At 37.4% G+C, this 27,455-nt stretch overlaps 2 protein-coding genes and 1 pseudogene across 7 annotated transcripts in view; 2 read left to right on the top strand and 1 right to left on the bottom strand.

Annotated features, from left to right (window-relative positions):
- The window catches only part of KCNT2 (potassium sodium-activated channel subfamily T member 2), a 383,268-nt gene that overhangs the window by 322,094 nt on the left and 33,719 nt on the right, over positions 1-27,455 (bottom strand). For 4 of the 5 annotated variants that reach the window (XM_079945029.1, XM_079945030.1, XM_079945032.1 and 1 more), the window contains exon 1: positions 25,254-25,810. The exons of the other annotated variant lie outside the window; for it this stretch is intronic. In XM_079945029.1, the coding sequence (XP_079801155.1) occupies positions 25,254-25,348 (95 nt within the window). In that variant the 5' untranslated portion in view covers positions 25,349-25,810. Of the gene's footprint in view, positions 1-25,253; positions 25,811-27,455 lie in introns of those variants that run through there. 5 annotated transcript variants of the gene reach the window in all.
- LOC307198282 (large ribosomal subunit protein uL11m-like) lies at positions 6,928-7,894 on the top strand (annotated as a pseudogene). Its single transcript has one exon. The product of its transcript is annotated as a large ribosomal subunit protein uL11m-like (transcript).
- Positions 26,053-27,455, top strand: part of LOC307198240 (complement factor H-like) — a 125,252-nt gene continuing 123,849 nt past the window's right edge. The window contains exon 1 of the mRNA XM_079945008.1: positions 26,053-26,123. The gene's annotated coding sequence lies outside the window, so the exon portion shown is untranslated. The remainder of the gene's footprint in view (positions 26,124-27,455) is intronic.

Raw genomic sequence — 27,455 nt, 5'->3', positions numbered from 1 at the left:
CAAAAAATAAGGACAAAGAAAACTTATTGAAAGCAACAAGGAAAAAACAACAAATAATATAGAAGGGAACTCCCATAAGGTTAACAGCTGATTTCTCAGCGGAAACTCTAAAGCCAGAAGGAAGTGGCATGATATATTTAAAGTGATGAAAGGGAAAAACCTACAACCAATATTACTCTACCCAGCAAGGGTCTCATTCAGATTTGACGGAGAAACCAAACGCTCTACAGACAAGCAAAAGCTAAGAGAATTCAGCACCACCAAACCACTCTACAACAAATGCTAAAGGGACTTCTCTAAGTGGGAAACACAAGAGAAGAAAAGGACCTACAAAAACAAACCCAAAACAATTAAGAAAATGGTAATAGGAACATACGTATCAATAATTACCTTAAACATGAATGGATTAAATGCTCCAACCAAAAGACACAGGCTTGCTGAATGGATACAAAAACAAGACCCATCTATATGCTGTCTACAAGAGACCCACTTCACACCTAGGGACACATACAGACTGAAAGTGAAGGGATGGAAAAAGATATTCCATGTAAATGGAAATCAAAAGAAAGCTGGAGTAGCAATACTCATATCAGATAAAATAGACTTTAAAATAAAGAATGTTACAAGAGACAAGGAAGGACACTACATAATGAAAATGAATCAATTCAAGAAGAAGATATAACAATTATAAATATATATGCACCCAACATAGGAGCACATCAATACATAAGGCAACTGCTAACAGCTATAAAAGTGGAAATCGACAGTAACACACTAATAGTGGGGGAATTTAACACCTCACTTACACCAATGGACAGATCACCCAAACAGAAAATTACTAAGGAAACACAAGCTTTAAATGACACAACAGACTAGATAGATTTAATTGATATTTATAGGACATTCCATCCAAAAACAGCAGATTACACTTTCTTCTCAAGTGCGCACGGAACATTCTCCAGGATAGATCACATCGTGGGACACAAATCAAGCCTCAGTGAATTTAAGAAAATTGAAATCATATCAAGCATCTTTTCTGATCACAACTCAATGAGATTAAAAATCAATTACAGGAAAAAAAACATAAAAACACAAACACATGGAGGCTAAACAATACGTTACGAAATAACCAAGAGAACACTGAAGAAATCAAAGAGGAAACCAAAGAATACCTAGAGACAAATGACAATGAAAACACGATGATCCAAAACCTATGGGATGCAGCAAAAGCAGTTCTAAGAAGGAAGTTTATAGCTATACAAGTCTACCTCAAGAAACAAGAAAAATCTCAAATAAACAACCTAAACTTACACCTAAAGGAACTAGAGAAAGAAGAACAAACAAAACCCAAAGTTAGCAGAAGGAAAGAAATCATAAAGATCAGAGCAGAAATAAATGAAATAGAAACAAAGAAAACAATAGCACAGATCAATAAACTAAAAGCTGGTTCTTTGAGAAGATAAACAAAATTGATAAACCATTAGCCAGACTCATCAAGAAAAAGAGGGAGAGGACTCAAATCAATAAAATTAGAAATGAAAAAGGAGAAGTTAAATCAGACAGCACAGAAACACAAAGCATCCTAAGAGACTACTACAAGCAACTCTATGCCAATAAAATGGACAACCTGGAAGAAATGGACAAATTCTTAGAAAGGTATAACCTTCCAAGACTGAACCAGGAAGAAATAGAAAATATGAACAGACCAATAACAAGTAATGAAATTGAAACTGTGATTAAAAATCTTCCAACAAACAAAAGTCCAGGACCAGATGGCTTCACAGGTGAATTCTACCAAACATTTAAAGAAGAGCTAACACCCATCCTTCTCAAACTCTTCCAAAAAGTTGCAGGGGAAGGAAAACTCCCAAACTCATTCTATGAGGCCACCATCACCCTGATACCAAAAGCAGACAAAGATACTACAAAAAACAGAAAATTACAGCCCAATATCACTGATGAATATAGATGCGAAATTCCTCAACAAAAGACTAGCAAGCAGAATCCAACAACACATCAAAAGGATCATACACCATGATCCAGTGGGATTTATCCCAGGGATGCAAGGATTCTTCAATATACGCAAAACAATGTGATACACCGTATTAACAAATTAAAGAATAAAAACCATATGGTCATCTTAATAGATGCAGAAAAAGCTTTTGACAAAATTCAACACCGATTTATGATGAAAACTCTCCAGAAAGTGGAATAGAGGGAACCTTCTTCAACATAATAAAGGCCATATACAACAAACCCACAGCAAACATCATTCTCAATGGTGAATAACTGAAAGCATTTCCTCTAAGATCAGGAACAAGACAAGGATTTCCACTCTCACCACTATTGTTCAAAATAGTTTTGGAAGTCCTAGCCATGACAATCAGAGAAGAAAAAGAAATAAAAGGAATATAAATTGGAAAAGAAGAAGTAAAACTGTCACTCTTTGCAAATGATATGATACTATACATAGAGCATCCTAAAGATGCTACCAGAAAACTACTAGAGCTAATAAATGAATTTGGTAAAGCTGCAGGATACAAAATTAATGCACAGAAATCCCTTGCATTCCTGTATACTAATGATGAAAAATCTGAGAGAGAAATTAAGGAAATGCTCCCATATACCATTGCAACAAAATAATAAAATACCTAGGAATAAATCTTCCTAAGGAGACAAAAGACCTGTCTGCAGAGAACTATAAGACACTGATGAAAGAAATTAATGATGATACCAACAGATGGAGAGACATACCATGTTCTTCAACTGGAAGAATCAATATTGTGAAAATGACTATAGTACCCAAAGCAATCTACAGATTCAATGCACTCCCTATCAAATTACCAGTGGCATTTTTTACAGAACTAGAACAAAAAAATCTTAAAATTTGTATGGAGACACAAAAGACCCTGAATAGCCAAAGCAGTTTTGAGGAAAAAAACAGAGCTGGATGAATCAGACTCCCCGACTTCAGAGTATACTATAAAGTTACAGTAATCAAGACAATATGGTACTGGCACAAAAAGAGAAATATAGATAAATGAAACAGGATAGAAAGCCCAGAGATAAACCCATGCACCTATGGTCAACTAATCTATGACAAAGGAGGCAAGTATATACAATGGAGACAAGACACTCTATTCAATAAGTGGTGCTGGGAAAACTGGACAGCTACATGTAAAAGAATGAAATTAGAACACCATACACAAAAATAAACTCAAAATGAGTTAAAGACCTAAATGTAAGGCCAGAAACTATCAAACTCTTAGAGGACAACATACGCAGAACACTTTATGACATAAATCACAGCAAGATCCTTTTTGACCCACCTCCTAGAGAAATGGAAATAAAAAAAAAATAAACAAATGGGACCTAATGAAACTTCAAAGCTTTTGCACAGCAAAGGAAACCATAAACAAGACTAAAAGACAACCCTCAGAATGTGAGAAAATATTTGCAAATGAAGCAACTGACAAAGGATTAATCTCCAAAATTTACAAGCGGCTCATTCAGCTCAATATCAAAAAAACAAACAACCGAATCCAAAAATGGGCAGAAGACCTAAATAGACATTTCTCCAAAGAAGATATACAGACTGCCAACAACCAAGGGAAAGAATGCTCAACATCACTAATCATTAGAGAAATGCAAATCAAAACTACAATGAGATATCATCTCACACCAGTCAGAATGGCCATTATCTACAAACAAATCTACAAACAATAAATGCTGGAGAGAGTGTGGAGAAAAGGGAACCCCCTTGCACTGTTGGTGGGAATGTACATTGATACAGCCACTATGGAGAACAGTATGGAAGTTACTTAAAAAACTAAAAATAGAACTACCATATGACCCAGCAATCCCACTACTGGGCATACACCCTGAGAAAACCATAATTCAAAAAGAGGCATGTACCAAAATGTTTATTGCAGCTCTATTTACAATAGTCAGGACATGGAAGCCACCTACGTGTCCATCGACAGATGAATGGATAAAGAAGATGTGGCATATATATACAATGGAATATTACTCAGCCATAAAAAGAAACAAAACTGAGTTATTTGTAGTGAGGTGGATGGACCTAGAGTCTGTCATACAGAGTGAAGTATGTCAGAAAGAGAAAAACAAATACCTTATGCTAACACATATATATGGAATCTAAAAAAAAAAAAAAAAATGGTCATGAAGAACCTCGGGGCAAGACGGGAATAAACACACAGACCTACTAGAGAATGGACTTGAGGATATGGGGAGGGGGAAGGGTAAGCTGGGACAAAGTGAGAGAGTGGCATGGACATATATACACTACCAATTGTAAAATAGATAGCTAGTGGGAAGCAGCCGCATAGCCCAGGGAGATCAGCTCGGTGCTCTGTGACCACCTAGAGGTGTGGGATAGGGAGGGTGGGAGGGAGGGAGATGCAAGAGGGAAGAGATATGGGGACATATGTATATGTATAACCGATTCACTTCGTTATAAAGCAGAAACTGACACGCCATTGTAAAGCAATTATACTCCAATAAAGATGTTAAAAAAAAAAAAAGATTGAAATTAGAACACTCCCTAACACCATACACAAAAATAAACTCAAAATGGGTTAGAGACCTGAATGTAAGACTGCACACTATAAAACTCTTAGAGGAAAACATAGGAAGAACACTCTTTGACATAAATCACAGCAAGATGTTTTTTGATCCACCTCCCAGAGTGATGGAAATTAAAACAAAAATAAACAAATGGGACCTAATGAAACTTAAGAGCTTTTGCAAAGCAAAGGAAACTACAAACAAGACGAAAAGACAACCCTCAGAATGGGAGAAAATATTTGCAAACGAATCAGCGGACAAAGAATTAATCTCCAAAATACATAAACAGCTCATGCAGCTCAATATCAAGAAAACAAACAACCCAATCAAAAAATGGTCCAAAGACCTAAATAGACATTTCTCCAAAGAAGATATACAGATGGCCAAGAAGCACATGAAAAGCTGCTCAGCATCATTAATTATTAAAGAAATGCAAATCAAAACTACAATGAGGTATCACCTAACACAAGTTAGAATGGGCATCATCAGAAAATCTACAAACAACAAATGCTGGATAGGGTGTGGAGAAAAGGGAACCTCCTTGCACTGTTGGTGTGAATGTAAACTGATACAGCCACTATGCAGAACAATATGGAGGTTCCTTAAAAAACTAAAACTAGAATTACCATATGACCCAGCAATCGCACTACTGGGCATATACCCAGAGAAAACCGTAATTCATAAAGGCACATGCACCCCAAAGTTCATTGCAGCACTGTTTACAATAGCCAGTTCATGGAAGCAACCTAAATGCCCATCAACAGATGAATGGATAAAGAAGTGGTACATATATACAATGGAATATTACTCAGCCATAAAAAGGAACGAAATTGGATCACTGTAGAGATGTGATGGATCTAGAGACTGTCATACAGAGTGAAGTAAGTCAGAAAGGGAAAAACAAATATCGTATATTAACGCATCTATGTGGAACCTAGAAAAATGGTATAGATGAACCACTTTGCAGGACAGAAATAGAGACACAGATGTAGAGAACTAATGTATGGACACCAAGGGGGGAAAGTGGCGGGGTAGGGGTGGTGGTGTGATGAATTGGGAGGTTGGGATAGACATATATACACTAATACGTATAAAAGGGATAACTAATAAGAACCTGCTGTATAAAAAATAAATTAAATTAAAAAAACAAAAAAAACTATCTTCTCTGGTAAAACTCCATTCATGTAGACAACATCCATTAAAGTCACTACAAATAAAATAAACAATATGTATACATAGATATGCAAATAGTCAAAGTATTTTATGTATTCCTTGAACAATTTTACACATTAAAATGTACCAACTATATTAAAAAATGTTATAAAAAATACTATTTAGCATAGTATTTGTAGTCCAGAAATTATTGGGACTAAAGACCAAAGTTTGATTTTTTAAATAAAAGAATAAAATTATTTGAATGATCTATTATCAACTGAGTTTTCTAATAAGTTTAAACATAATAGTTTGCCTCATTTTTCTGTTCTAAAACTAAAACTAGCTATCACTGGGGTGTCTACACAATCCAAAGACAACCTCTCTGAAAACAGCCACATCTTCTCAATCTAAGAAGTTGCCCCTCCCTTATAAAAGTATGAATAGGTATGTTTGTGACATTTATTATATTCATTGACACATTATATTTCGCTATCACTGCATATCCCTGATATTCTTGGATCTCTATGGGTGTTTTGAAAATATCTAACTTTCCCTTTCATTGTGTCAGTTATTGAATCGATAGCGTATCATATTCATGTCATTTCATTAAAAGAAGGCTTTAGGCATATAAATAGTTAAATCAATTTTTACTAAGCATTACCTAGGATGTGCTCCTACAAACCTTCTAAAAGACATTTTTTAAATAAAAGAAATGGCTTTCCTCTGGCTTTCCTCATTCCTATACCAGAGAAAACATTTTTGTAGCCACTGTTGTTTTAAAAACAGCATGGCCCGCTAGACTTTGGGAAATCACCAAAATGTTAAAGAAGATATTAAAAGGAATAAGGCTAAGTGCACTACTACTTTTCAAGCATTACCTGATCAGTTATGGTCCCTCCTTCTCATAATTCATCTTAAATATGCCAGATCAGCAAAATTATAAAAGGAACTATATAAAAATTCCACACCTGTCATACGTGATCAAGAGATGCCTGCTACTGCCAGACCCCAGATTTATTAATGAGCAGAACATATTATAATTGTCAGATGACTTGTTACAAGAAAGAGATAAAGTGCTGTAGTCACTGGGATGCAGGCCAGGTTTTAGAAGATGTCCCTGTCCCCCTCCTCCCCCCATCTCCTTGCTGTAGACCTGAAATGAACTAAGGCCGGGAACTCCTCATCATGTCAAGGCTAAGCCAGGCCACTCAGGCCCTCAGGAAGCCCGAGGTCAGCGGCATGATCCGGACCATCGGCCCGGGCCCCCGCCAGGCCCCGTCCTGGGTCAGCAAGGCATTTCTGTCAACCAGTTCTGTAAGGAGTTCAACGAGAAGACCAAGGACATCAAAGAAGGCGTTTCTCTGCCTACCAAGATTTTTGTGAAGCCTGACAGGGCATTTGAAATCAAAACTGGCCAACCCACTGTTTCCTACTTCCTGAAGGCAGCTTCTGGGATTGAGAAGGGGGCCCCACACACAGAGAAAGAAGTGGCAGGCCTGGTGCCACTGAAGCACGTGTAGGAGATCGCCGGCGTCAAAGCTCAGGATAACACCTTTGCCCTGCAGGACGTGCCCCATCCTCTGTTGTCCACTCCGTCATTGGATCTGCCGGTTCCCTGGGCACTTATGTGGTGAAGGACCTCCGTTCTGAAGAGCTGGCAGCTTTCCAGAAGGAGCGAGCCCTGTTCCTGGCTGCTCAGAAAGAGGCAGATTTGGCAGCCCAGGCAGAAGCTGTCAAGAAGTGACCCCTGTCCCCCACCCTCCAGGATTTTGAAGGGGGCCAGTTGGGAAGGCGGGGCCAGTGGGGAGGAAGGGAGGTCACATCAACCTGACCTCTCCCTGGCAGAGTTCAGCCCACCTGTTTCCCCATAACCTGGCAGGACCTTCAGTCTCTCCACTGCTCTTCCAGATAATGTAGGATGTGCTTTTTCAGGTAAAGAATGACTTTTCAGTGAGGGGGGTTGGTGTGGCTGGTCTACATTAAAATTTTAGATAAAACAAACTTCCTGCTTCGAAATTGATATTTTGAGTAATAACACCTGGCAGTAAGGAAGCATTCACCTCAGCTACACCTCATTTATCTATATTATATATAGATACAGATATAGATCTACCTATCCATATATCTGTATGCCCTTCCTTATTATCTACTATCAGCACCAAAAATACCAAAACTTCCTCAACACCTATATGATTAAATGTTGATTCTGTGAAAAGAAGCTTTGCACTCTCAAGACCTGTTAACTACCATAACATAGGGATGATTTACAGTGGCTCACAATTTTCCAAAGGGTCCAGTTACAAGTTAGTGCAGTGTTTATAACATTATAATTGTTTTGTTTGTTTTGTTTTGTTCTTTTGGCCACACTGCACAGCGTGCAGTATCTTAGTTCGGGACCAGGGATCGAACCCGTGCCCCCTGTAGTGGAAGTGCAGAGTCTTAACCCTGGACCGCCAGGGAAGTGCTTATAACGTTATAATTTTCATAAGGGAATTTAAGAACCTTCCCATATTGGACCATTCTGTTTATTAAGAGAAGACTTAGGATACCTGCTGAGATTACGATTTCCTCTGAGAACTGCCCAGAAATGAAGGCAAACAATCAAACAGTTAAAGAATTACACTTAGGGCTTCCCTGGTGGCGCAGTGGTTGAGAGTCTGCCTGACGATGCAGGGGACACGGGTTCGTGCCCCGGTCCGGGAAGGTCCCACATGCCGCGGAGCGGCTGGGCCTGTGAGCCATGGCTGCTGAGGCTGCGCGTCCGGAGCCTGTGCTCCGCCAACGGGAGAGGCCACAACAGTGAGAGGCCCGCGTACCGCAAAAAAAAAAAAAAAAAAAAAAAGAATTACACGTAGAGTTAGAATTACACTTAGAATTGGAATTATGGGTTCCCTACCCCAATAGCCATATCACTTGCCTAACCTCCATCCCTCCTCACCCACCCACCAACACACACATACATTTTTTTTCCCCATAAACAAACCTGATTTTTGCACACCTTGAAGTGGCAAAGTTCTTCAGAGGAGGCTGGGTCCGCCTCCAGCCCCCGAGGTCTCATTGCTCTGGCCATGGTTTGGTTTGGGCACAGCACAAAGCAACTCCAGCCCACAGCACATGAGAGCATATCTGTCAGGATGCCTCTGGCAACGCTTTTCTCACTTTAAAGAAGGGCTTAATACAAGGACAATTCTTTTCTCTACTTCTTGACTTTGTCACTGGAACCAGAGGAGCCATTCAGGGACCAAGGGGACAAGCTCCAGGACACAGAGATAAGAGTAACACATGTCAATGGAAGCCATGGAGAAAACAGATATATCCTGGAGTCTAACGTCAACCCTGAAACTATAGTAGTTCCAGACATCTTGTTTTATTGAGTGTATCTTAGCTGGGATTTTTAGGATTTGCCACAGAGAGAATAGAGACTTTCTGCTATTGTGTCAGGCATTTAAATTCTCTTTAGTTGAAGAAACAGACTCACAGACATAGAAAACAAACCTATGGTTCCCAAAGGGGAGAGTGGGGTGGGGGAGGGATAAATTAAGAGGTTGGGATTAACATATACACACTACTATATATAAAATATGTAACCAACAAGGACCTACTATAGCACAGGGAACTCTACTTAATATCTTGTAATAACCTATAATGGAAGAGAATCTGAAGAAGAATAGATATATACATATGTATAACTGAATTGCTATGCTGTACACATGAAACTAACATGATAGAGTAAATGAAATATACTTCAATAAAAAAATAGAAGAAAAAAAGAAAAAAATAAATTATCTTTAGTTGAGTTTCTGCCTATAAAATGCAACATGAGATTGGTTTACCTTTCCATACATGTTGTGAAGAATACAAAACCAATAAATTTTAAAAGGATTAAATACAATATAATAGCTGTTATGTATTAATGCACATAATATTGTCACATAATTCTTTTTCCCCTGTGCTAGCTCCACAATTTGCTCACACTTATTTTTATGTAGTATGATATATAATAATTGCTTGTTTCTTTGTCCTTCTCTCCTTTCTAAGATATATGAAGGTGGGAACACCTTATTCTTTGTTTTCAGAGGCTTAGCACAGACCACAATTCACGGTCAGGCCTTAACTATCCCTTGTTGAATTGAATTCAATTTTATCAATAATGAAAATGAATATGTTAAAGAGTACCTTCCTTGGATGTTCTGCAAGGCATAATTAGATACTAGAGATTTTGCTACCTAGAATTTATAACCCCAGTGAATAATATCAAGTTGCATTGCACAAACATGACAAACACTAACCCAAATTGATCCTCTTTTCATATTTCCTCTCTTTTCACAATGTTGATATTCTTCACCCCAATCCATTTTCACATTTGTTAATGACACTTCCAAAGTATTTTATTGAATTTTTTTTTTTTGGCCATTTTCACTATCACTGCTCTACCTCTTTTATCCCATTAAACTAGCTTAATGAATTTCCTACTCTTCCAGTAGTTTCTAAAGCTACAATTTTAATCACACAACTTCCTTATTCAAAACCTTTCAACAATTCCCCACAGTCTACAGAAAAAAAAAAAAAATCACACTCTTCAACTTGGCAATATAAGTTCTCCTACAGTCTTCCCCCAAACTACTGATATCCATTATTGATCCACAAGTATCTTATACTATGTCCCATCTAGTCTACTTACTGCATCTTTTCCTAGAACATGCCCCATGGAAGACCCACCATACCTTTGGGCTAGCCATTACTACTTTATGTCTAATACATGAATCCTAATATATAAAATTTACTTTCTAAAACTCTCCAAGAAGCTCTTTCTAATACTCCCATAATACTGTCCCTTGTACCATGTTCTACTTTATGGGAGTTATTTTGCATGTCTTATATCTCCCACATAATATAAGCTCAAGGATGGTATGAGCGTGGGATTGTATCATTCAAGCACCTCATATACATCATCCTAACTCATATGGTAGCAGGCATAAGTTTAATGTGAACACAATTTGAGATGCACAGAGGAACTTCCCCTCACTTTATTATACGGGTTTACTAAAAGGAGATATTTCTTGGAATATGTAGTAGAAGTTACAGAATCAGCAAGTCAGAGCAACTTTATAATGAACATTTTAACTAGTCTTTTTTCTAAAAACACATTTAATTATATATTTCTGTAAGTGACTAGAGTATGTTTCTCTCCTACCTGCCATGTGGTAAAGAGATGTATTATAAGCTTCTTTCTGATACTGAAGAGGAGAATGAAGTGAAATCAAAAGTGTTCATTCCATTGGACAAAAACAGCAGGTAAAGATCTGACTCGGTAAATAGAATAATAATTGGAATATACACATTTTGGAAGAATGCGCCTCCTTCTATTCAAAGACTTGGAACATGTTTAGATAACTGTCACTGATATATTTCACATAGTTTTTATTCCTCTAGAAAATCATTCTATTCACACTAACACTGCAAAATTTAACATACTCAACTATTATAAGCACCGTTCCTCAATTAAAAAAAAAAACCCTGTTTTTTACAGTATTTAAGACCAAAAGAATTCCTTCTGTTCATCCCAATTATATAAGTATTACTACCACCACTACCTATCTGATCTTTTCAACACCTCCACAAGTCTCTTGGACAAAGGCACTGCTGGCTGTCAAGCAGACTGATGGCTTTCACTGAGCAGCCCTATATGTAAAATTCAGAATTCACTTTAACAGTCATTTGAACTGTCACTGTATGAATTATGGACTGAAGCACATTCTGCTTTGCCATTTCAAAAGGAAAGCTTCTTGTGAATATTAAACTAGAAGTGGGAACGGCATTTTCAAGTCAAATGATTTAAACTACATACCTGGGTTTAGAAGGAGCTTTAAAAAACTATTTTGTTTCCATGGGGAAAAACATCTCAAATTCAAATGATCTTGTACTTTTATTATAATAATGTATATATGTATGTATGTGGTGCACATATATATTCATAGCTGTGACTTTTTTTTCTTTTAAAAATATCTTCCTTATATTACAGAATTAAAATTCTTGGAACCTTTGTGTAAACCACGTGTGTTAAATAATATAGGAAGATCCAAAATGAATTGAAGACATGACTTTTTCCCTAGAAAGTTATATGTTATACCTGAAATAACATGTCAGTAATTATAAAACAACATCATGATATGTAAAATATATTGAATAGCCTGAGTGATTTCAAAGATTTCATTAGTAACTCTGGCTCTGTGTTTGATTTTGGGTCCAATCATGAAGCAGGGGGATGACGTGAACAGGAAGAGATGCCAGGAAGCCTCAGAACGTGGTGTGATACCAGCAAAGGCAATGAAGTGGATATCAGCATGGGAGGTGGGGAGTGATTTCTGTAACTACAATGACTAAATTTCAAAAAGCAGTTTAGGAAAAATTAATGAAGATATTATGTGCTCATAGACTGGAAGAATTAATATTGTTAAAATGTCCATACTACCCAAGGTAATCTAGAGATTCAATGCAATCCCTATCAAGATTCCAATGGTTTTTTTTCACAGAAATAGAACAAACAACCCTAAAATGTATATGGAATCATAAAAGACCCCAAATAGGCAAAGCAATCTTGAGAAATAAGAACAAAGCTGGAGGCAACATGCTTTCTGATGCCAAACTATATTACAAAGCTATAGTAATCAAAGCAGTAAGGTATTAGTATAAAAACAGACACTAGATCGATGGAACAGAATAGGGAACCCAAAAATAAATCCATGCATATATGTTCGATTAGTTTACAACAAAGGAGGCAAGAATATACAATTAGGGCAAGGACAGTCTCTTCAATAAATGGTGTTGGGAAAATTAGGCAGCCACGTTGAAAAGAATGAAACTGGACAACGATATTACACCACGCAAAAAATTAACTCAAAGTGGATTAAAGACTTAAACATAAGACCTGAAACTCCTAGAAGAAACCATAGGCAGTAAGGTCTTGACATAGGCCTTGGTGATCATTTTGAATCTGACACCAAAAGCAAAAGCAACAAAAGCAAAACTAAACAAGTGGGACTACTTCAAACTAAAAAGCTACACAGGAAAGGAAACCATCAACAAAAAGGCTGCCTACCAAATAGGAGAAAATATTTGCAACTGATAAATCTGATAAGGGGCTGATATCCAAAATATATAAAGAATTCATACAACTCAATAGCAAAAAAGCAAGCAATCTGATTTTAAAAATGGGCAGAAAATCTGAATAGACTTTTTTTTTTTTTTTTTGCGGTACGCGGGCCTCTCACTGTTGTGGCCTCTCCCGTTGTAGAGCACAGGCTCCGGACGCGCAGGCTCAGCGGCCATGGCTCATGGGCCCAGCCGCTCCGCAGCATGTGGGATCTTCCCGGACCAGGGCACAAACCCATGTCCCCTGCATCGGCAGGCGGACTCTCAACCACTGCGCCACCAGGGAAGCCCTGAATAGACATTTTTTTCAAAAAGACATACAGACGGCCAAAAGGCCAAGGAAAAATGCTTAGCATCATTAATCATTAGGAAAAAGTTAAACAAAACCACAGTGAGTGGGGTGGTGGTGGTGGTGGTGGGATGAATTGGGAGATGGGATTGACATGTATATACTAATATGTATAAAATAGATAACTAATAAGGACCTGCTGTATAAAAAATAAAATAAAATAAAATTCAAAAAAAAATCAAACCACAGTGAGATATCACTTCACACCTGTCAGAATGGCTATTATCAAAATAACAAATAACAACTGTTGGAGAGGTTTTGAAGAAAAGGGAACCCTCGTGCACTGCTGATGGGAATGTAAATTGGTGCAGTCCCATGGAAAACACTATAAAATTCTTCAAAAAATTAAAAATAGAACTATGATATGATCCAGCATTTCCACTTGTGGGTATTTATCTGAAAACAAGAAAACACTAACTCAAAGGATATATGCCACCCTATGTTCATAGCAATATTATTTATAATAGCCAAGATATAGAAACAACCTAGGAGTCCCCTGATGGATGAATGAATAAAGAAAGTGCAATAAATATATATGTGTGTGTGTGTGTATATACATATATATTTCAGCTAAAAAAAAAAAATGAAATCTTGCCATTTGTTACAAATGGTGTTGGGAAAATTGGGGAGCCACACTGAAAAGAATGAAAATGGACAACGATATTACACCATGCAAAAAGTTAACTCAAAGTGGATTAAAGACTTAAACATAAGACCTAAAACTATAAAACTCCTAGAAGAAAACATAGGCGGTAAGGTCCTTGACATAGGTGTTGGTGATCATTTTGAATCTGACACCAAAATGGTGTCAGATGGACCTTGAGGGCATTCTGCTAAGTGAAATAAGTCAGACAGAGAAAGACAAATAAAATATGATCTCTCTTTCATGTGGAATCTAAAAAAATAATAAGTTTTTTAAAAAAGAAAAAGCTCATAGATACAAAGAATAGATTGGTGGTTGCAGAGGGTGGGAGAGGGAGTAGGAGAAATGGGTGAATTGTTTGTTTTAGTTTAAATAAATTGATTTATTTAAAAGAAAAAACTGGGCCTGCAGTTTGAAGACATTGAAAATGTGTTTCCAGGAAAAAAAAAATTAATGGAGGAGTCAGTTAATGAAGAACATTGAATACTGGGCTGAGCATTTTAAATTTTACATAATAAGCATCAGTGACATGAATATTATGTTAAAATTATGTTAAGAAGATTCTGATGAGAATGCTTAAGTTGAATGAGACTTGAGCTGGCCATGGAGATTATTGGAGGTGGGGTGCAAAGAACAGGCTTAGAACAATGAAGCATGCTAGCAAGAGCTATATTAATTTAAATAAGAAGGAATGAAATGCTACCGATAAAGAATAGATGGAGATCAAGAACTAAAAAAAAAAAAAAGAACTAACTAAAAAAGCAAGCTGAAAAATAATACAAAACTATGGTGAGTTTTGAAATGCAGAATTCTGGAGGATTATAATGATATTGGTGATGGTGGATAAACTGAAAAAATATTCTAGTTTGAGGTTATTTGTATCAATTAATTAGCAACCAGAAGTCTGCTATAAAAACTATGTGCTTAATATATATTTCTATGTATATGAAGATATATAGGGCTATATAAATAACTAAATTCAGGATATTTACAAAGTCTTTATATAATGTTAAATTGTATGATATTTACTTTAGGTATTTGTGGGAAAATAAATGAATTAATCTAACCTTCGTGAGGAGGTGAGAATAACTACAATTCAGTCTTGTGTTTTGGTTAGAATCTTCGTAGATTCTCCATGAAGTGAGTCATCCTACCTACTATTGAGTACATTTATACTTCCGGTTCACAACGAAGAATATAACCCTAAACTCTTTGCATTCTTAATTACTAATCAAAACCATCTATATAAAAAACATTTTTAAGGAAGATTACATGACAGACTCAGTAACCTCAGGAGTTTCTCTTTTTTTTTTTGTCCTAAAATATGTATCTGAAATACATGTATGTGTGTCCTGTAGATCTACTTTAAGTGAATAATTCTTTCTAGTTATATCAGCACCTGACAGTGAGATGTCACAAAAGTCTTATGAAATTTGCTCTTCTTTTATGACAGGAAAGTGGGTGAGGATATTGTACACTAACCAAGATCTACGGGACCAATGTCCTTTCAATTTGAACACCAAGAAAAGCTGTATTTCTCCTGAACTGCTGGTTTATTTCTCATCTTATGTGACCAATCATGTCTTTGCTCTAACTCTGTGGTCCATCTCTGGTAACTACATAGGAACTCATGGAATTCATATCGTGTACCAACTCTACACCTGATTCATTTTCACCCCCTTATTATATTTTTCTTCAGCTGTTTTTTTTCTATTTATGCTATTGCACATAGTTATGTGAACCACTGCAAATCTTTTTTGGAACAGGTGAAACATACTAATAGGTACACCTAAATGTTAAGGCCTCCATCAAGTAATTTGACATTACCACATTTAGATGTCATAACATCTCTGCAAGAGGATTTTCATGATCACCAACACAATTACTGAGAAAAATGAATTTCAGGTGGGTACAAATACCTTAAGGAGTAGAAGTATAAGTAGAAAATCCCAAAGTTCTACTGAGAAACATAAAAAAAAAAACCTAGCCATATCAAAAGAAAGGTAATTGTTGTGAATTGTTGTGACTCCTGGGATATCGATTACCTTTAGCCTATTTCTACTATAAATAAATAAATATTTAAATAAACAAAATCTCTGCTTTGTTTGTTTCACTAATTTCCTATTTCAATCCACTTTATTTAGACTGTCAAAAGAACAATGCTCTATATGGAGAGAGGAAAAATTATTTTCTCCCAGAAAATATTACCAACTTCAAAAATTCCATAACTTTTCTCGAGTTACTCATTGTGATGCTAGCTTAAAGGGATGCAGATGCTATGTGATTCTTTTACCCTTCCAAAGCATTCACATTTCTTTGTGTTTTGTTCCTTCTGTTATTTCACAGCATTAAATCACATCTGTTTAGTTGTAAACATAGGGGGTAGGCATAATAATTAGATTCTGGTTCTAGCTCTTAGGATTATGTAATTTGGAACAAGTCATGAATTTCTGTACCTCAGGACATTCATCCTGTAAGAAGGGGAGGATACCAGATTCCTCAGAGCTGGTGTGAAGACTCAGTGAAATAATACATGGGACATGCATAGAACAATGTGTGACGTTCTATACCTTCTTCAATATCATCACCTATTTTCACTTCATCTTCTGTATTTTCAGTAAAGAGGTGGAAGAGCACAGGAACTCTTGTGGAGAGATAGGCAAGAAATAGAAACATCATACAAAAGCTTCCATCTACAATTTGCCAGTGTCATCATCCCATGGTGTGGTCGTGACTAAAGTCATTGCCATCACTCCTGACTGGAACTTGTGCAGCTTACTAATCACCAGACCCAATTCCTAGCGGATGGAGTGGTATTTCAATTTTTGACAGACCTGACACAGCAGGCTGTCCATTATTAAACCACACATCTGGTCCCTCTTGTTAATAACTGGTTGTTTGCAAAATGTGGACAATCTGCAAGTCTTCCCACAGGGAGTTAAATGAGGTTGAAATGTGTTAACCCACTTTTATCCCTATTCACACAGTGATTTACAAGATGGGCTAAGTGTGCCCCCATAATAATTCATCATTCTGTTTCTGTGCAAGGTCCACTGCAAGACAGCCAAGAACAAGCTGTCCTTTAGTCCTTAGATTCACTGGTTTTTGGCTTTGTGTGCAAAGTCCATTTCTTGCACATACACAGTGTGAAAAGTAGAAATAATACAACTCTGAGTTTAAGAAAGGCGCACACAGAGGGAAATGATTCTCACTCTTTAAAGCCGTGGCGTAATTGCAGCAGTGCTGAGAAGACTAAAGCACAGTCCAAAGAGAGGCCCGGTTACGAGTCTGAACAGGAAAGGGGTCCAAGAGTTGAGACTTGCTGTCAGGCAACAGTGCCCTACAGACCAGCCAAGCTTCGCAGCCTGGGTTTCTGTTTCTACTTCCCTTCACTGCTTCTATTTGTCGAAAAAAGACAAAGATAAATATGATCAATCCAAGACAAAATCGGGGAGAGAAATCTCACTGCCCCCAGTCACCCTTTTCCGCGGATCCTCTTCTCAGTTTCCGCAGGAGTATTTCCCCCCCTACTCCTTTCAGGTGACTAGGACTTTCCAGCCTCTACCGAATCCCTTTCCCAACTCCAAACCCATCCCCACTTCCCAGCCAAAGAGGACAGGTAAATCTAATACCACGGGAGCACTCAGCTTACACAAATGATTTACTCTTCTGAGTATGTGCAGTGGTTCTTCCTTCCCTTGAAATTATACTACATCTCAGATTCTCCTTAAGAGAATCTAGTTCTGATTATTGAGGAATCAAGGTCAGATATTTTGAATTCACTCTTCTGCTTCCAGATGATCAGATATGAAGGACCCAATGCCATTCTTACAGCGCTTTCTTGACTTCACAACACCTGGGTTTTTATTTATCTTCTGCAAGCACGTACATGGTCACTCTTGCACATGAGAGATATGCAATCAAATATCACAGTGGCTCAGGGTCATGCAATACCCAGACACTGTAACAAATTATGAGGCCAAACATACATGAACAAAGATTTGGGTTGGAGCAATGGAGGGACCTAAGGAACCACAGCCTATGCTCTGTAATACATGAGTGTATAACAAAACAACAGTGACATAATACAGAATATTAGAAAAGTTATCAATATTAATGATTGTTTTAGGCAAAAGAAAACTAATAATGTGATTTGGCTGGCAAAGTAAAGCTCATGATTGCAAAATGTGGCAAATTTAGTGCTCGCTTCCGCAGCACATATACTAAAATGTGGCAAATTTCTTCGTTTCTACGTTAATTAGAATCGAAGTACAATAATCATTATAAATGTGTATTAGGTATAAATATTTAATATGGATTATATTAAATGTTTGACAGATTAACAATGTTCTATATTTTATTGAATTGCAAGGGTAAAATATCTATGCTCAGTCTTTATAATTTGTTCATAAAGTTTGGTCATTTGCTTACAGCTTTAAAAACCTTACATACCACCACCAGGACTACCAGAAAGAAGTTTCTGGCTCAGCTTAACTTTATCCACTCTACTTGGGCGGTACACTCAGTATGAAAGGGGACTCCCGCCCACCACCCGCTTTACTCACATCCTAGTTTTTACTACTCCACACAGCCAGTTTGAATTTGTACTGAGGTTGAGATTTTCTCAGTGCTACAGATGCACCTTTTTCTTTTTACTCTGTTCTCCAAGTAGTTTTCTCTTAAATTGCAACTTGATTGCTGTCTAATGATTAAGATACTTGTGAAAAAAAAAAATCATGACCTATTAAAAAAAAATCCCATATCCAGTCAAAAATTGTCAAAGAGTAAAAGTAATTGTCCTTCTGGATTATTACCTATTGTTTTGATTACTTTTACAGAGAAATTTTAAATTAGCAACTTAAGACTCAGGAAAAGCATTAGTTTAAAGACATCTTGATTGAAGGTATTAAATACAGCTCAGAAAAGGCCACCCTTATTAAATTTCAAACTATAAATATACAAAGCTACTGGTTAAATTTCACTGTAAAAAGTATTTCTTCTTGTTTCATTTTCTAAAGGCAACTTAGACAAGCATGGCACATAAGTAAGACAACGTTGGCAACACATAAATACACTAATAAAAACAGATGAACCATCAATGACAAAATGATATATAAACATATAAACGATAAACAAGAGCATGATTTTTTTTGCTTTTTTGGGGGGGGTATAGTTCTTTTACAATGTTGTGTTAGTTTCTACTGTCCAGCAAAGTGAAGTAGAGTTCCCTGTGTTATACAGCAGGTTCTCATTACTTACCTATTTTATACATATTAGTGCATATATGTATAATCTCCCGATTCATCCCCCCCCCACTTTCCCCCCTTGGTGTCCATACGTTTGTTCTCTACATCTGTGTCTCTATTTCTGCCTTGCAAACCGGTTCATCTGTACCATTTTTCTAGATTCCACATATATGGGTTAATATACGATATTTGTTTTTCTCTTTTTGACTTACTTCACTTTGTATGACAGTCTCTAGGTCCACCCACATCTCTACAAGAGCATGATTTGAAAAAGCCAATAAAAATATCGCATTCACTATTAACCTAGCTACAGGTACACATGATGACTAAAGATATTGTTAATTTTTATTTGGTACCAATAATGAAGACCAAAATAAGCTTTCATTTGTATTACTTCTCTTACTACCTTTCAAATCTATTTTTGCAGAAGTTGAGTTACATTACTAACAGAGAAGGAAAAAAGTATGCTAATTCTGATAAAACAATAAGTTAGCTGAAATCATTTTCTTGGTCATCCATCTGGATTTATGTCTTTCTACCCATCCTCTAGACTAACTTGAAGCTGTAGTGGAGAAGCTGTTTAGTAGCAAGTTTAATCTCCTTAAAATGTCACATACCTTATGTGGAAAATGAAATTGCTACATTCCAACTTCCTTCACCCAAGATTTATTATACATAGAGGTATCTTGAGAAAAGTGTAATACTCACAGAAGAGGTATTACAAATAAGTAACCATATACAAAAATTGGATATATAAGAGTGGTTAAATGGAATCAAACTTTAAATTCCAATAAATTTGAAATGCCGTATTTCAATTTTATTAATAAGAGTAGGTAAAAAGAAAAAATCACATGTTTTTATATAAAATATGAATGTCTGAATTATTGGTAACTATTGAAAAATAATAATTATTACACTATCTTTTTCTCTGCATTTTATATATATTTTATATATATATATATATATATATATATATGTATGTATGTAAAGTCAATTTTTGCACCATTATCTACTTCACCAGTAGGTAATTTTTTACTGCCTTATTCAAGGAGATTTCTCTTAATATAATAGTGCTAAAAGACACCGAATAGTCTGGGTTTTCTGATAATAAGTGCTTAAATCATTTTTATAGATATTGCATATGCATGGTTGGTTCCACTATATAATTAAACAGTAAAAATAACATTTCGTTCTTTTTAATAACAATTAAAATATTTTAAAAGTATATTTACTGACCTGAACATAAAAACTTAGAATAAGAACTTTATATTAAATGGCTACTTTTCAAAATAATATATAATTTAATAAGAAAGATAAAATTGGTAACACATAAATGTGCCAGATGCCAATCCAAAACCCATTTTCCCAATTCAATTTGATTATATAAAGTCATATTACATATTTTCATTGTATGATATCTAAACTTACACATACTCCAAAAGCTATCCAACATCCTCCCCATTTTATAAATACTTCTTAAACTATTAATTGATTGAACTGTACCCTTTGTTCAATCTCTTTTATGTTTTCAATTACTACAATGCACTAGGTGATTTGCTTGCATTACTTTTAAATTCCACCTACAAAATATGAAAGATATACTTAAAATTACTGGAGTTGCAACACCTGACCAAATATCTGAAAACTAGAATAATGTTAATTAAATAAATGGCCTGCTCCGATATGACTGCAACTGAGAATTGTCCATTAACAGTAATTTATCCACAGCTGTGATAATTTATCCACATCAAGTGCATTGTGTTCCAAACTTTAAAATTACTGAGTCATGATGAAGGATGAGAAGGGCTTGTCCTAACTGCCTAAAGGCATTTAAAACCTGAAATTTACCAATCTTTAACTGTAAGAGAATATTCTAAATTTTTATTGCTTTATGAATCTTAGAAACATTAAAATAGAAAAAAAAAGTATTTTAACACTACAACAATTTTACATATTACAGAATGGCTCCCATATAAGATCAGTTAAATTCTGTCTCTACTCATATTGGTTTCAGTCATAGAGTAACTTTGATGATATTAAGTATTCTAAATATTAAATTCAAAGTATATTAAGATTTTGAGCCATCTCTAATATATTGATTTTAGCTACTGTATTTTCAAGCCAACACTGAATATCCTATCTACAAATGCTGGATGCTCTTCTTGACAGTCTTAAAACAGAAATTCTGCAAGGATATCATCATAACATAAGCAATACTTTCAACATTCTGGGGGAAAATTCACCTCTAATTATATCTGTGAACACCTCCTGATCAAGCCCTGTTTCATTTTCTTTCTTATATTCTTCCCAAAGCCTAACTTAGTGAGTCCTTCAGATGTAGCATGTATTCAAATATTAGCTGATTGGATAAATGACCATTAAAGAAATATTATACAAACCATTTAAATTAGATTTTTGTGTTCTATTCAGGAGGCCAAAAAAGTAAACACACATTATATATACAACAGACATCCCTAAGGCATAAGCAGTGTTGTCATTTAGCAACTCTCAAACTTATTCATGGCCTCCCAGAACTAACGTTATTCCTGTGCTAAATTATCTTCACTGCTCTAACTCTTTTCCCTTCCGTGCTACTTAGAACAGGATACCAGAATGCAAATAAGGGAGAGGTAATTATGTAAGGACGCACTGACCTATACGTTACATAGTCATTCCATATATTTCACATAGAATACAGATCTATCACATATACATTATACATATACATACATATTGCATGTATTTTAAGTGTGTGTCTGTTTCCCTACCAAAAGGTGATACAACATAAACGCAAGTGAATTATCCAAGGCTAGTTCACAGACAATCTACGGTGTGGAGTACACACTTCCTGTATCCTGATAGACCCACCAATATTCCCTCTGTAACAACACCCCTTCACACATCAGTGATATGCCTCACTCATTTTCACATGCCAGTCCAACATATCCTACTAAGATTGAATTTAAAATTCTTAAAATGAAGGGCAGGGTAGAAAGTGTCTACTTTCCTATCATCTAATTCCCCCGTCATTTCTAGGATGTGACTCTAGATGGGGAAGGTACCCAGCCTGATCCAGATTCCACCAGAAGAAGATCTTGAGTTAAGGATCAAAGCCTAAATAGTGTATTTGGGAAATGATACAGAAAATACCAGTTAGGGAGAGGGGGAAGGAAGCCAATAAACTCGCAATACCGAGCCAGTTATCACCGTGAGCCAACTAGAGCTGAGTCCCATTGGACACAGTGTAGAGAACATGCTCCAGAATGGTCCCAACCAAGGAACTAGGAGGCTAAGGTATTTGTCTAACAAATCCGTATTTACTCAGTGGCCTTGCTCTCCAAGAGACCCTGGTGTGCACCTGAGGCCAGGAGAAAACAAACAAAAAACCTCAGACAGGCAGAGAGTGTTCATAGAAAATATCCAGAGAACATGGGCAGAGCGCTAGATGCATCTGTTGTTAGAAACTGTCTACTTATTCCTGTATGAAAGACTGCTTCCTCCTCGACTCTGCAGGAATTGAGTCCACAAGATAACTGAGCAGAATAAAATTGCTATTCAGCCTTAATCGCAAAGAGGAATTTGTGACAATACTAAAGACAAAAGAGATGACTTTACTTATTGCATATTAATTTAAGATTCTGAAGAAAATTTTAAAAGTTGCAAACTTCAAGTCGTAGGTGAAGAAGGGAACTAACATTAAGAGCACCTCACCTATGCTAGATGCTATAAAATTATTCTTATAAGTTCAAATTTAATTAAGTGGAGGGAACTTCGGAGCTTCTTGAGTAATTTCAGTCCAAAGTCATCTTTACAGTTGTAAGATATATCACCAACACAAGTATTTAATTTCTCAGAAACTGAGTTTCCTAGTCCTTAAAATAATTACCTACAATTCAGGGACTATGTGAGGATCGACTGAGATAACACATATCATAAGTTAACATATACATGTGTTTATATATATATATAGAGAGAGAGAAATAGATAGATATATAGATATAGATATGTTACCCACACACATACATATAGGCATATAACATATAGCATAGTTAACATATAGCACTCGCCAAGTACTTAGTACCAACTAAGTGTTAGTTTTACAGAAATATCTTACAGAAATAAGATTACTGAATTTCATAATGGCTGAATGACTTGCCCAAGGCCACTCAGGTAGTGAAGAAATAAGCATAGGATTGAAACCTGGGTCCCTATTAATCAAAGGCTCTTGTCTTCGAAGATGGACAACTAATAGAACCAAAACAAAGTTTTCACGGAGCCACAAAATTACCTTTAAAGTGGACCCACGTTTGGTTCAGTAACAATACCTCATTTTAACAGTACGTATGGCCTAATTTTAAAGCTAAAGTTGGTCTAGCATAAACTTTCATTATAATACGTATTTTAAATAAACGTGCAAAACTTTTTTTAACATAGCAACGACTCATTTAGGAAGCAGTCAACTAACCAAAATTCTTAATTCCTGAAATATAACTGCAGCACCCCTAGAAAAGTGAAGGCAACCACATGGACAATTAGCATCTTGGATACGATGCTAAAAAAACAAACAAACAGTGTTACCACCACCAAGTCCAAAATGTGTACTTCATGTGCTCAGCCCAACTCACACTTTTCCAATTAGGATTTCTATTCTACACGATGATCCTGACCTCCTGAAGTAACAAATACAGATCCAATTACTATGAACACTTCACTGTACTTGATGAGCCACTGAGCTAAGTTAATATAGTTTATCTAAATGTCAATTAGCATTGAAATTTGTTTAAATATTCTTTTCTTCATCTTCAGTCAACCAGAACACCTTACATTCCAAGCATACTCGTAAACTGGTATTTGTTCTTTAATTTTTTTACCAATATATATGTTTTTGCCTAAAAAGAAGAGATTGAACTGAAATATTATCCTCTACAAAACATCCATACCCCTTTAAATTACTAACATGAGACCAAAGAAGAAGTCCACAATTGATGCTCAAGATAAAATCCCCTGTGTGTAGGGTAGGGGTTGGTATTGAGAGCTGAGATGGGAAGGAAAAGAAGGAAGGTATTTCCCAGTGGTTGAACAAGGAGATTCTGAATGGGACCAATAATGGATATTTTATGCAATTAAAATAGAACATCAATACCAAACTGAACTTTAAGGAAACATTTCAGTTGAGTTGAAAGACTACTTAGTATACACATATTATTTTTAAACAAGGGAATGTGGCATGTGATACCTAAATGATTATTCTGGAAAATACTAAATTCAATGAAACATAAACTGTGCTTTTTAAATAATAATAAGACATAGCAAGAGGAATTCCAGAAGTTTAACTAGGCAAAACAGTGATGCTATAGATAAAACACATGAGCAACATTTTGCTAATAATAATATTTTAGTTTTGAGACTTAATTTTAATTTTGTGACATATACACTATTTAGGTTAAGTACGTTATTTATGAAAAGGTTGGATCATACTATACGAACACCATTATTAGTAATAGTCATAGTTACCCGTTCAAAGTGAGTATTTTCCACTGCCAACGCTGTCATTTTCACTAACTACCTGTTACATATTTAAACCAATTGTCTACCTGCGTCTTCAAATGTTTAAAAAGCATAAAATTCCCAGTGGCAGGAGTCTTGACACCTAATCAAGACAAGACTGACACGGAGTAAGTAAACAGGTGGGTGCAGGTGATTTTAAGTTTCTAACGTGCTTTTTCAATCAACTTGGATGCATTTTCGAATTTGGTTAACAACACCTAAGAAAAAAAAATGAAAATTGACTGGCACTGATATTGCGTGCCATTTGGATGTAATTGTACCTCTCACGCCAGCCTCATACACACCCTAAGAAAGCACAGATAGACAAAAGAATAAGCACAAATAAATGCAACAAATACATTGCAGGGATCAGAAAGTGAAAAGGCAAAGAGTTCCTTGCCTACAGCAATTGCTCTAGAGAGTCAAAATGGAGAGACACGTCAAAGAGTCCCTTTTCCTCCCTCCCCCAGCCTCTGGCTCCTTTCCCTCCTCTCCCTCCTTTTCCCCTTCCAGCCTTCCCATCCCTCCCTTTTCCAGCTGCATCTACGGAACCACACTGCAGCACACCACTCACCTGTCGTCGTTCTGCCATCCTTGGTCCCCTAGCAGCAAATCCCGAAACCTGTACCTGGGAGGCAGAGGGGGCACTTCGCTCTCCAAATCAACCATCCTTTCTCAAAGAGTGGGAAACGTAAAACAACGAATGGAGGCGAGGAGGACAAGAGAAAGAAAATATTGCGGAGTAGAGGGCGAGGACTAACGAAATGCGGGAGATGGGCTGGAGCAGGGGAAGGGGCCTGGGATGGGGGAGGGGGGTCTGCTCCCAGCCGGAAGCTGAGGCTGAAAGGGGCCGGCTCCTCTCTCCTGAGGGTGTGATGGGGATGATGCAAACCCAGCCCAAGAGCAAAAGTCTGGCTCTGACAAGAACCAGCGCTGCCAAGGAACCGCCCCCAGGATCGGCGCCGCCTCTGGTCCCCAGGACTCGGGGGAGGCGGGAATGCAAAAGTTACTTCGCCCGAAAGAAAAAAGAGAAAAAACGCGCGGTGCCTAGAAAGAGGGGAGAGGGGTGGGCGTGCGCTCAGCGTTAGGGTGAAGCACTTTCCCTCACGGCGGGCGGCGAGAGCCTCCTCAGAGGACAGCTCCGGGTAGCAGGTTTCCTCAGGCGGACGCCCCGCACGGCCGCGCAGGCGCCGGGGGTCCCGGGGTTGGAGTCCCCGCGCGGCGGACGGGCTCTCCCCGTGGGCGGGGCCGCCGCGGAGGCCCCGCCAATGAGACGCCCCTCATTAGCATGACGGTGACGGCGGTGCCTGGGGAAGACCAATGGGGGCGAGCCTAATTAGCGGCTTCCAGGGCTCCAACCCCCTCTCTGGAGGAGGAAGAGGACACGCGCGCGTGGAGTGTCCCCAGGTCCCCCAGCTCCTTCTCCTTGGCCGTCTCCAGCCAGGTAGGCGGGGTAGAAATGGCACGTTCCGGGAGAGGGAATTCCCGCTCCCAGCCCCAGGAAAGTCTTAGTCTTTTTTCTCACTGACTGAAAGCAAGGGAGGTGTTTCCCTGATTCTGGAAGAGAATGAAGGGCCACTTTAGGCCGCTGCAGAGAAACGATTAATGCAAGGAGGATGACATACTAGGAAATGAGCGCTGCTGCTACTCGTGGTGCTGTGGGCTTCCAAGTGGCCTTCACCTTGCCAGGTGTGCTCTTGTTAGTGGCCCACGCGGTCAGAGGAAGGATGAAACACACAGCCTGTTTTTGAGTATGGACCGCAGCTTATGGGAACCTGCTGTGTATACAAGCCCTAGTCCTATTTGCCTATAGTGTTTTTCCACCAAGAACCGATTCCATCAGGGTACGTACAGACACCAAATATTTCCCCCTCTGAGAGACTCGGGCCTGAGGATACAAGACTGTATCACGGCCCGTGCCCTCAGGATCTCATCGTTTGCTTGCAGGAACAAGCTTATAAATGAAGTGATACAATATGAGACACAGTAATCAAGCAACATATAAAGAGTTTTGGAAATACCTGTGAGATAACACACTTTTTCATGCAGGGAAGGGTCAAGACATAGAAAGTGAACTAAGACTTCTATGCTAGTTTGCAACTTACTCAAGGGAAGGGAAGAAAGCAATGGAGTGAGGAAAGAGAAGCCTATGAGTAGAGGCAAAGGGATATTTTTAAATGTTTGGTTTATTCGGGAGACAGTGATTAATCTGGTATGATTAAATTCTCAGTGAGGTCATGTAGTGGAGGGCTTAATACAGAACGTTAGAAATTCAAGAAGAAATCAGCAAAAAGGTAATAGCAGATAAAATAGAATGAGTACCTACCTAAATCTGAAGAATCAGTGGAAATAGATGTCTCTGTCGTCCAGATCCAACCCATTCTTCCAGACCCATCTCAAATGACATCTCCTCTATTAGATTTCCTGATGCGTCCAGCTGGTTAAAATGCCTTCTTCCTTTGAACCCTTCATACCCTCTGTGAGTATTTTGCTTGTAGTGCTTATTATATTATGGCCTGCTGTGCATTTTTCTACATCTTATCCCCCTTCCTGTGGCTTATCTCTCCAGGACAGTGCATTCAAAATGAGTAAAATCTTAACAATGTTGAGATGCATTAAAAGCTTTTAAAGATAGTAAATTAATCTTTTTTCACATTTGCTTTAGCTCGAAAGTTGTGTATTTATGTTTTTTTGCATAAACTTTTGTCATCCCTTTGCCAAATGAGAAAGTTATATCACTACATTGCTAGTTGGGGGGAGATGGGGCCAGAAGAGA

Source organism: Stenella coeruleoalba (assembly GCF_951394435.1).
Source record: "Stenella coeruleoalba genome assembly, chromosome: 1".
NCBI classification, from domain to species: Eukaryota; Metazoa; Chordata; class Mammalia; order Artiodactyla; family Delphinidae; genus Stenella; species Stenella coeruleoalba.
The sequence above is the reverse complement of the archived record's forward strand: the minus strand, read 5'-3'. Positions and strand labels throughout refer to the sequence as shown.